Source organism: Dasypus novemcinctus, chromosome 24 (genome assembly GCF_030445035.2).
Source record: "Dasypus novemcinctus isolate mDasNov1 chromosome 24, mDasNov1.1.hap2, whole genome shotgun sequence".
Classification (NCBI taxonomy): domain Eukaryota; kingdom Metazoa; phylum Chordata; class Mammalia; order Cingulata; family Dasypodidae; genus Dasypus; species Dasypus novemcinctus.
In genome coordinates this window covers 48461035-48473131 of record NC_080696.1, presented here as the reverse complement: position 1 = coordinate 48473131, position 12097 = coordinate 48461035, and the positions used below count along the sequence as shown (strand labels likewise).

The window sequence follows — 12097 nt, the reverse complement described above, 5'->3', positions numbered from 1 at the left end:
TCATTATCAAAAAAAAAAAAAGTCAGCACCATTTTCTGCCTCTTCTTCCTAGTTTCTAAAAAAGCTGACTGAAAAAAAAACCCAAAAAACTATGCAGTAATGTAGAAAATATAAAAGACTAGCTAGTAAAACACAAACTTTTTCATCTTATTTTCAGAACATGCAAAGTGATTCTACTGCACTCTCCCTTCTGCAAAATATCTAAAGTAAATGCAGCTCTAGGGGTCAAACGTTAAATACACCAAACTCAAAACCAAGTTTTCTCCAAAGTAACATTATGTGCCTTTACCTGTCACATTGCTGCATTATAGAAATTTCTTTGATTATCTCCTGCAGATCTGACTCCACAGGAACTTGCTTAATCGCAACAATCTGACCAGTCTCCTTATGAATAGCTTTGTATACACTGCCATAGGACCTATAATTGGGTGAAGAAAAACATTTGTAGAGTCAAAGCAAGCCAAGAGACAAGAGGTAATTAAAAAAAAAAAAACTCACATTCCTAAGTCCTCGTTTATATCCTTTAAGTGCCGAATATATATTAATATATACTTAGATACATGTGCAAAACTGAGAAAGCTGAAAATAACTACATCAAGAGAAATATCACAAAACAGCATCTTTAAAATTTCACATTTGAACTTTAGAGAGTATACTGCTACGGAATAAAAGTAACTATTACAATAGCTACCATGTATTGCACGTCTGCTGTCTGCCAGAAACTGTGCATCATCTCAGTTCATACTTACAAAAACAAAACAAAACAGCAAGTAAGGGGTCATTATCCCTATTTTATGGGTAAACGTTGATAGGCTCAGAGGGTTACATGACTTGCCCAAGGTCACACAAGTGATAAATAGTCAGCAGACTTGAACCCAGGTGTGTCTGAATACGAAGTCTGTGTTCTCTTCACCTCTATACTGGGGTACATTATGGAACATTATGGAAGTGGAGGTCTTTGTTTTCTTGCATTTACTCTAGTACCATAGGTCTTTCAGTTCTTGCTCCTCTTATATGCAATAATACTCAAAAAATTATGGAAACCAATTAAGGTCTAAGCTAGTATCAGTGTACAAATACATACAAATACTTTTTGCCTTCTACTCCAGCATATTCTCAAAATAAAGTTTACATATCTATTCAATTTGAAGGCTATAAAAGCATCAGACTTAGAATCTAAACCCTAGGATTTTAGTACTACTACCATAACTTAGTAGCTGTTCTTCACAAACATAGTATTGACTTTGCTGCACCTTTCTCACTTATAAAATGACAATAATACACACTAGTTTACAAGACAGTTGTGACAGGCAAATGAGATACCATCATCTTATATTGATTACATTCACTGGGATACTGGATGGCTCTCAGTGAAATAATGAGTAGTGTTTCATATTTCCCAAACATATCTGTTTCTTCATACTGCCTTGGCGAGAAAAAAAAAAAAAAATCAAAACAGTGCTACCTATTATGTCAAAGTAGCTGGATGGTCCAAGAATGCGCAAAACCATATTCAAGAATGGTTTCAATGTCAATGTAACATTCCATCAGAATCCCTTATAATGGGATCTGGCTTGAGAATCCCCTAACCAGCACAATGATCCTTAAGTACTACTTTTTTTGGCCCAAGAAAGGCAACCACTGACTATATCAGGAAGACCCAACCACTGCCCCTTGTTCCTTGCTAAAATAACCCTGATTTGTTAGGATGGTAACATGTTTGGCTCCAGGGGCTAAACTATGGTGGTCCAAGCCAATCACAGTGCTCCTATTCCCTCTGACCAGTGAATGAACTACTAGAAGGCCTAGGACCTAGTTCTGACCAAAGAAGTTTGAGGGAATTCTGCTGAATGGTTTCTGGGAAAGGTTTTCTTTCCTGACAAGAGACAAACACACAAGAAGGCCCGTTTCCATCTGCCACTTCTCTTCTTGCTTTGGTTCTGTCATGTGAAGGATGATGCTTGAAGCTAATGCAGCCTCTTGAGACTATAAGAATTACAGAAAGGCCAAGATATTGTTGAGCCAATTAACCAATCCTGGAATATCTCACTCCCAGATTATTATTTACTTATCGAATGCCTTTATCTGTTAACCATTGTTCATTGGATATTTTGTTACTTTCATCCAAAGGTACTCTTATATACTAGGTTCCATATGACAAAAATGCCTATTTCACCATTACTCTGGAATGACAATTTTGCCAGTATAGAATACGATTATAGATTTCCCTCTAGTGCACTATTTTCCAGCGTCTAGTGTTGCTGAGAAGTTTGTTAACAGGCAGATTATTTTTCATAGCCAATCTCTCTTTCCACAGATTTTAAGATTTCTTTATCCTTAGCATTCTACAATTTTATTACAATATAATTCAGGGTTGATTTACTTTGTACTTCATAAACTTCTTCAATCTGAGGGTTTATCTTTTTTCTTAAAGATTTATTTTATTTATTTCTCCCTACCCCCTTGTTATTTTTCACTTGTGTCTGTTTCTTCTTGTTTCTTTAGGAGGCACCAGGAGCCAAACTGGGTACCTCTTATATAGGAAGGAGGTGCTAATTACTTGAGCAACCTCCACTCCCTGCTTTGTTGTGCCTCTCATTATGCTTTATCTTCTTGTGTCCCTTGTTGTGCCAGCTTGCCGCACCTGCCTATAGCACCAGCTCACTGTATTTTTAGGAGGCCCAGGGATCCAAAACAGCAAACTCCCTTGTGGCAGCCAGAGCCCAATCGCCTGAGCTACATCCACTTCCCTATGTCCTTCTTCTAATCAGGAAAATTCTCAGCATTATCACTTATTTCGTCTAACCGATTTCTTCTAGTATCTCCTAGAATTCCCATTGAACTAAACGTGACCTCCTTAATCATCCTGTCTTCTTGATTTCCAACTCTCTCAAAATATTTTTTGCTGCATTTTGCGATCAATATCACTTCTATCTTTCAATTAACAAATTTTCTTTCAACCTAGCTACTTCACAATTTATCTGATTTATTAGCCTTTTAATTAACCTTCAATTATTGTAGTTTTCATTGTCAAGATTCCCAACCTTGTATTTTTCATGGAGCTAACTGTCCAGTTAAGTATTTTTGTTTTAAAGATGTTATTGCCTCCAATTTTTCTTTTTAAAACAAATACATTGAACATATTTACACTCATTTTAGATTGCTCCGTTATTTCTATTTTCTTGGGTATGAATTTCTCCCATTTATTAGATCTGCTGATCGGTTCATGGAAGTGGATTTCCTTTTATCTTGAATGATTTTCCTCTACACAACGTTCACTATCAGATGGCTACATGGTGCTCTTTGTCCCTGACAGGTGGGTTTCATCTGGGTTATACAACTCAAACCAGGTCTTGCATTAGGAGTCTAGGGGTTTTGTCATTTAAGGTACCACACCTAAATATAGTCTAGGCACAGTTCTCATTGTCAGACTAATACCTCTGCTTTTTCCCTAGGCCATAGGCAAATAGCACTTTCTAATGGTGGTCAGGCAAATTTATTTTGGCTTTAGTTCACATATGGGGAGCCTAGTCCCAAAAACCATATAGGAAGCCCAACTGCAATCTCTTGATAAGGACAGGGCATATCTTATTATCCCTGGCCCAGTGCTGACTATGTATCTTTAAATTAAAAAAATATACATTTTCATTCATCATTCTTAAGTGTCTGAAATAGAGAAAAGTCTCTAAACGTACTTACTCAGCTATTTTGACCAAAAAACTCTCCATGCCTCCCTGTGTCATCCTGCTAACAGAAAACTCTGATAGCTCATATAAACAATTATAGATTCATGATTCCACACACTGTAATCTGGAATTAGAAGACTTCAGCAATCATGTTTGTATATAGGCAAATCTCTTAAGACCTTATTCCCTACAACAAAAACTAAGTGACCCAATGAATTTTAATTGGCAGGGAACAAAGACAGTAAAGAAGAGGGTATTTCACACAGCCATACTAGGTAAGCTTACAATGTGGGAAGATGGAAATAATATTGTATCTGAAGCCAAAATAACCATGTTCAAGTCTTCATAATACCATTAACCAGTTATGAAACCGTGGGCAAGTAACCTAGACTGAGCTTCAATTTCCTCCTCTGTAAAATGGGAATAATGACAAAAATACCTAGCTCATAAGACTGTTACATTAACTAAATGAAATAACTTAATGGAAAGGACTTTTTAAATTATAAAGTATTATATATATACTAGTATTTTTTAATCACCCTTTATAAAAAGTTAAATAAGTCACTATATACAACTTTAAGTATAATAGAAAGGAAAAGATATTAAGCTCAAACTGAAAACACTTTCCAAGTGCTCTCCACTTATCCTGGTCTGGAGCAGACTTTGCCTTTACTCTGTCATAGATCCACATGATTTCCTCAAAGTCACTAGAATCCAGCACAGTCCTTTAGCCAGAGCTTGTTTCATAGGACACGGATGAGGGGGAGTTCACCATTCATTTTCCAGAACAATGTAAAGATGGCATGGCAGTTTGTGTGTTTAGAAAGTTAAGGTCTTCCTCAGAATTTTGCTCAGGTTCATTCAGTCTGGATGACATAAATCTATATATTTGTAGTATGTGAATAACAGCAAAAGTAGAGCAATATGATGATGGCAAGGGAAGAAAGATCTGAAATTGTTTTCTCTCTGGTGATGTCTTTATGGGAAATTTTCCAAGTTCCTTGCTGAAAAGAATTCACGGATCTAAAACACAATTTAAAAAATCATAATTAGTTGTTTTCCTTACACTATATTCCTGATATAACCTCTGCCTATAGATTTCTTTTGACATTCCAAAACCCAATCATCTCCCAGAGATCCCTGAACACCTAACCATACTTTAAGATTTAAGATTTAACTTTGCTTTGACATAGTGAGGTGTGAAAAATTCTTCAGTTCACACAACTGAAAATAAAATAACTGCCACTTACTGAGCTTCTATTGTGTGCTAAGCACTGTGCTAAATACTTTACCCCATTATCTGACACAATATTCACCATAAACCTATGAGGTAGATACTATTATTATTCCCACTTTATAAGTAAGGAAAGTGAGGCTTCAAAATATTAAATAATTGGCTCAAGTTCACACGACTAAAAACAGTAGAGCAAGGATTTGAGCCCAGGTCTGTCTAACATTGGAGTCTATGCTCTTACTACTGTAATACGCTTTTATTAAAAGTAAAGAAAAACAAGTTAGTTACATAGTCAAGTATGCCTTCTTGTCTTTATCTTATTCTAGGTATAACCTCTAAGCATTGTTACTTTAAGAGCCATGGACTAACTTCCTCGAGAAAAACAGCAAGGATACCAAGCTAAAGCTGAAAATAACAGACAAGAGATGTAGAGGGACTGTCATTTTCCATACCTTTAATGATGCCAGTCAACTTGCAGCCTTCTCAACTTGCAACCTTCAGATTCATCTTGGACTTGTCTTTCAGCAGCACAACTGGTGTCACTGTCTACTTCCCTTCTCTGCTTGATTCCTTTTTTGATTCCAAAGAGTATTTTTCCAACTTACGAAAAGATGGTAACTAAGGTTTTTTACAAGGAGCTAATCCATCAAAAACAATTCCATTTAATCCAAGATTGGGTTAAACATTATTGTGGATCTATATTAGCCTAAGTAACACTAAATCCAAAATATAATCAAACAACATATAAGAGCTTATTTTTAAAAGTATTTAGTAATTAGATAGTAGATATTTTTAAGAGTTAATATGCCAGGTCTTCTCTTGAAGGAGAAGTACCCCCCAAGAAATTTTAACAAACAAAAAAAAAAAAAAAAAAAAAAACCACACATTTATTTCCTTATATTGTATACACTATTTCTAAAGGATTCACAAGAAACTGCTATATTGGTTCCTTTGGGGTGGCTGAGAGATCAAGCTGGGGGGCAGATTTTTTTACTGTATACATTCTTATACATTTTTGAATTCTGAATCATATGATTTTATTACCAATTCAAAAATGAACAACAACAAAAAGAAAGGGTGGTGCTAATATTTGTCCTGGTCATTACAGGAGAAAGAATAACTATACAAAGATTAAATTGAAAAGATACGTAAAAGTACAAAAAAATTATGATGTAATTTATATTGTATCATAAAAGTCAATGATGGTCACTGTCTATTACTAAATATCATTTTATCAGTATTTTAAAATTCATTCATAAATCTATGTTTTGGGAAGTGGCTGTGGCTCAAGGAATTGAGCTCCCGTTTACCATATGGAGGACCCAGATTGGATCCCCAGACCTGTGCTGCAGGGAGAGGCACAGGCCCCCATGCAGCAAAGCAACATACCAAAAAGACAATGACACAACCAGATAGAAAAAATAAAATCTGTGTTTCAAGAAATCTATTGGTTCCCAACCTAGGATTTTGGATCTCCTAGGAAGCTGTAAAGGTAGTGACAGTCCTTAATTTATTTACTATATTTCATAAAGCTGTACTAACTAAAATACTGAATTCCAATTTTTTTACTGAAACAATTATTGTTGTTTCAGAAGCTCTGAGCAGCAAACAAAAATCTCATTAATAAAAAATAGAAAAATGAATTATAATACAATTAGTGTAATGTTAAAGAAACTCTTTTAAACAACAGATTTTACAAGAGACAAACAATATATGTCCCTAGTGTTAAAAGACTGGGAATCACTAAATCTGTCTGTTAATACTGATGGGAGGAGAAGGGAAGAGGGTGTTTCAAGCTGCAGATTTATTTCCCACCCCCCAGAGCTGTGCTGATATGCCAAGAAAATGGTTCATTTCCTTCAGTGTTAGGGCAGGAAAAAAAATGGAGCCAACTGGTCTACCTAAATTTTCTGTATACTCACCCTTCTCCAAGTTTCTCCAAGACATCAAACACTTCTTCTGGTTGTTTGGTTAAACTATCTTCATCCAACTTTTTCAACTGCCTGTGAGTGAGGAAATATAAGTGTAAAATACATTTCACTTGCCAGCAACTAGAACATGAAATACATATATTTTACAATTTAGCATCCTAGGAATTTCTTTACAAAGTCTGCACTAGCAAACAACAGTAAAAGCAAGCTAAGAGACTTTTAAGGGCAAGTGAAAGGCTACTCTATGGAAAGATTATACTTGTTCTAGGTCACCCTGATGGGCATAATCAGGACTAGAGGATGGAGAGCTACCCAAGAGTTAGATTTCAGTTCAGCATGTCAGCATTTTCTAACAATACAAGTTGTCCTAAAATAGTTTAGACTGCCTTAAGAGGTCCCTAGTTCCCCATCACTGGAGAATTTAAACAGATTCTTAAATGTTACAGAGTGCATTTAAGCATTAGATATATCTTTTAAGTCCATTTATATTTCAAGATTCTACAAATTAAAATGGTATACTCTTTGAAAAAGATGTTTAATGTAATGTTAATTACAAATAGAAACAGAGCCTTGACTAGAGGCCAAGGAAGACTGAGAAGACCTTGACTCTCCAAAACTGGTAATTTTGTCAAAGCATGTAGATTTATAGGTATCATAGAAACAGAAATAGAACTTGTACATGTAAATATGATCAAAAGTGAAAAATAACTAGGCGGCTGGGAGTTTCAAATAGTCTTATAAAAATGCTCCCATGAGCAGTCATTCATACCTTTGACTAGTCTCAAAAATCAAAGGTACATGGCTCCTTACAACTTCAAGATTATAATTCATATTTTTCTGTTTATGCTACTTAATCAGAACAAGTATGGGAGGCATACAAACAATATTTCTTTTAAACTCTGGGACCTCTGAAAATCAAAGCCAAAAATAACTACATCTAGTGTTTTTATCTTTGTATTATTAACAGGCTTAAAAAAAGTTTTCTAAGGAATATGTGTATGTGTGTGTATATGTATGTATGTGTATCTTCTATACAATGGCTTCCTGAAACTGCAAAGGTCAACAAAGAAAAATGAACTCAGGAAATGGTGAAATATGGAAGCAATCACATTGCAGATTTCTTTGTAAAGAAAAAGGTTTCAACTAGTTGGATAATATTAATTTTGACAAGGTTTGAATTTAAATATATATGTGTGTGTGTTTGCGTTGTGCATACATATACACAAATATGTACCTTCCTAAAGAAATGGCAAAACCAGAAAAGAAAAAAAACCTTAACACATCAAGTATATCCACCAATAAGCTCTGATCTCAAAAGCACAATCTAACAGAATTTTATAAATATCAAGGTACTAGGGAAATGGAGAACTGCTCCAAGAAATAACTGCGTTAACTTAAACCTTAACAAAATGACCACATTGACCTTTGAAAATCAAAAGGTTCAAAAACGTAAATTCCAATGATATCATAAAAAACTCCTATCTTCAAAACATAAAGGGCTGAAGTGAAACTATGCTTAAACTTCACAATAGAAATTTCTATGAAATCAGAAGTTGGAAAGAACATCTCATAAGCCAGCGTTTGGTTTTTAGGTTTGTGTGTGTGTGATTTTTTTGTTTTGTTTTTTTAAACCCTGAATTATAACTATATAAACAACAGACAATACCTCATTTTTTAAGTATAATTAAAGTTTTAAAAACAGTTTATATAAAGGAAGATTCATGTGTTCCTTTGAAGTGATGACTCTTTGTGGTTACAAAAACTCACTATTTGAACTACCATAGATACCACAGCATAACAAAGGAAACTGCCGCTGCCATGAGAGAAATAGCTACAAGTCTCTGATAATACTTTGACCGACAAACTTTACATGACTGCTCAGTCACTCCTTTAAAAAACCCAAATGGCTTTCTGTTCATTATTTTTGGACCAGGTTTATTTAAAACAATCTGAACTTAGGGGACCTTTCTATCCCTGGTATCTGGTAACCAAGTAATGATCAATAAATGTTCGATAAATGGATTGAATGTAATATGAGAATCACAACCTTTATCAACAAGCTGTGAGTTTTAAAATAAAACAGAATTTCACCTAAAAAAAAATCACCAGATTATCAACAAGTAAGATTTCTAAAGAAAAATCTTTTGATAAGTGACTTATAATATTTTCTGCCATGAGTCTTTATGGAACAAGTAATATTACCAAACCAGCCTGATGTGAAGATACAACTCCTTCAACTGGGACTTCCCAGGTCCTCGGTAGTTTCAACACTTGCTCATAAACAAACAGGTCTGGCCAGCTAGGGGCCAAATACTGGTGGATATGCCTCTCCTAAGTGAGATGGCCTGGTAGATGGCCAGCATCCCAGAAATGCTCTCTGCACCATCAACCAAACCATCATTAAAATCATTAACCCCTACATAAGACAACAACTTTAATCTGTCATCATTCACTAGTCACACACAAACATGAAACTCATGAACACAAAGAGCATTTCTTGCCTTGGGGTTGCTATCTCTTGTTGGAAATGCATGCCTTTTGAATCTCTGAAAAGACATCTTTCCAAACACAAATAAGGGTGTCTGAGAAGTAGTCACTCATACGTTTGGCTAATTCTTAAACCTCTCTCTCCCAACTTAGAACTCCCAAAAGGTATATTTATGTATACCTATCCCTCTTTTCAAACTGAATTTGATATGAATTACAACAAATATTATATTTAATATTTTAAAATGATAATAAAATTAAGCTGCTGCAACTTAGGCAGTTATGATGAGCAGGAAAGTACCAGTCATTCAAGAATTCAGTATTGCAATGCTCTTCTGTTTCACTTTTGATAATTTTTTACAGTTGAAAAGGTACAGGAATTGAGGTCCCAAGTTCATTCCCTAGTACTTCCTAAAAAAAATAAAATGTACAGGAATGTGCTTGATACAGTGATCAGCACAGATGTCTAAAAGCAAAAAGGAGGAGTGGATGCAGCACACCTCAAGCAGTTGAGTGTCTCCTGCTTCCCACATTGGAGGTCTCAGGTTCAATCCCTGGCCCCCACAGTTTTAAAAAAAAAAAAAAAAAAAGAGGCAAAAAGGCTTACTCCTTTGTCCAAGATTATAAACACAAGGCAAAGACAGAAACAAAACTTAAGATTCCAAATTCTCTTTTCAATTAAACCAAGTCCTCACTCTCTTAAGGAAGAGAAAGAACATATATATTTCAGGAAAATAATAATAATAACCAGAATATATTTATTATTGGACTGCTATCACGCTATAGCAAATATCTGCTAAAACACAGAGGGCTCTGAAATGTATTTCCAGAGAGGCAGCAGAATGAAGAAGTTAAGAGCCTGGACTTTGGACCAGACTGTCCGGATTAAAATTTCCAGCTCTACCACTTACCAGCTGTGGGACCTCCAACAATCATTAATTTCTCTATGCCTCAGCTTTATCATCTATTAAATAGTGGTAAAGGGATAACTACCTCATAGAATTGTATCAGGATCAAATGAGTTACTAATAAGTTGCCCCATATGAAATTTCCATTTTTAAAGGTCAAAATCGCCGGCAATTTCACATGGCTCAATAAAACACAGGGAAAGCACTCAACAGTGTCTGGCACAGTAAGGAGTATAAGGGTGTAAGAATCATTAGCACTACAGTCTCAGCACTCTACGCCAGAGTGAATTGAGTCCATCCAACCAGCTATTAATTTGCCTTCTGCAGTGTTTGTGCACTTCACACAACACCCAACCATGGTGCCCAAGCTGTCAATCTCTTCCCTTTACCTCTCCATTGGCCCACACACTGAACACTTCCTACTTTAGTGCTCCTTATGCTGCAGGAAGTTAGAGGCCTGTGAAATAAAAGCTAACTAAAGTGCACCTCAGAGAAGTAGGACTCTTCCAGTCTCTACTTCCCACTTGTCTGTAGATGCCGCAGAGTGACATAAGACCCTGGTGTCCACAGAACAAATCAACGATAAAACTGCAACCAGATCCAGGATTTCAGGCTTTTGGGGACCAGTCACCCCCCTGATGTTGACCTAAAACAATCCAAGAACCACTAAGATCTGGAGCTAGCTAGATATTCACAAAACAGAAGAGGCCAGAGAAGGGCACAGTCTGACCAGATCCACAGAAACAGACCTAGAGCAAAAAGGGAAACAAATAGGACTGGGTCTCAACTCTTCTGGGCTCAATTTGCTCATCCTGAAAATATCCTCTTACTTCCTAATCCACCTCCCAAAATCGGGTTTTGAAGGGATAAAGAAGATGTGAGGAAAATTAGGAAGGCACTCTGGATCTCAGTAACGAAAGATGCCATCATCAGCCTAGAGTGGGGACATCACCAAGAGCATCCCGCTAAATGCTACCCTCCACGAAGCCCTTCCTCGCTAGACCCTCACAACTTTCTTCACACGACGCTAGCCTCAGGCGCATGCTTTTCCCCTCAACATATCCTCCCACACGGGACTCCCAAGGTGGGACTCCTTTCTCAGAAAGTCCACCCCGGCTTTTCTCTCTGCTGGGGCTCCCAGCAAGATCCCTCATAGGTTTTCATCCTGCTTCATTATCTCCCACCCCCCATACCAGCAAGTCCCTTCTTAGACCCCTAAGTGGTCCCCGCCCTCAGCAGGTGTTCCCCTTAGCAAGCTTCTCCGTTTATCCCAGGAGGTCCCCCATAGCAAGTGTTCTCCTTAGCCACTTCCCCCTTTCGCCCCTTCATCGGGTATTCCACTCCACCGAACCCCCAGCCCCGAGGTCCCCCACTCGGCAGGTGTCCGCATCAGTCGAGTCGCCTCACCCCACAGATCCCCCCTCTCCGGGGCTCCCACTCAGCGTTCTTCCTTCAGCCTGCTCCCACGTTCCCCCTGCCCCGCGGTGGCCTTTTCCTTAGCCAGTGCCCCCCTCACCGGCGCGGCGGATTCCTCAGCTGCACCGTCTCCATGGCGTTGCCGAAAGCCACCCGAACCCGCTCACTGCTCCATCCTCCCTCCGGACCTCCCCGAGCCCGCCCCGCAGACCCACCCACACTTCCGCTTTCCGCCCCTACCGGAAGTAGCGCGCGACGCGGGAGCCGGGCGGAGTCTCAGAGGCTGAGGCTGCAGGAGCGGGGTTCGGGTCACGTGGTGCGGGGTCCGCGTCACATGGCGGGGCTGGGCGCGGATGGGCTCGTCTTCAGCGGGGCCGACCCCACCGGTGATGTGTTGTTGCAACCCTGTTTGTCCCGTTGCTGGGTCCCCAGTCT

The 12097-nt window shown here is 37.9% G+C and overlaps 1 protein-coding gene across 1 annotated transcript in view; it reads right to left on the bottom strand.

Moving 5' to 3' along the window:
• Positions 1–11881, bottom strand: part of STK4 (serine/threonine kinase 4) — a 109233-nt gene extending 97352 nt beyond the window's left edge. Inside the window, exons 1-3 of the mRNA XM_004469831.3 lie at positions 11763–11881; positions 6843–6923; positions 290–418 (exon numbers count right to left, since the gene is read on the bottom strand). Coding sequence (XP_004469888.1) covers positions 290–418; positions 6843–6923; positions 11763–11797 — 245 coding nt within the window. The 5' untranslated portion in view covers positions 11798–11881. The remainder of the gene's footprint in view (positions 1–289; positions 419–6842; positions 6924–11762) is intronic.
• Positions 11882–12097: the final 216 nt, after the last annotated feature.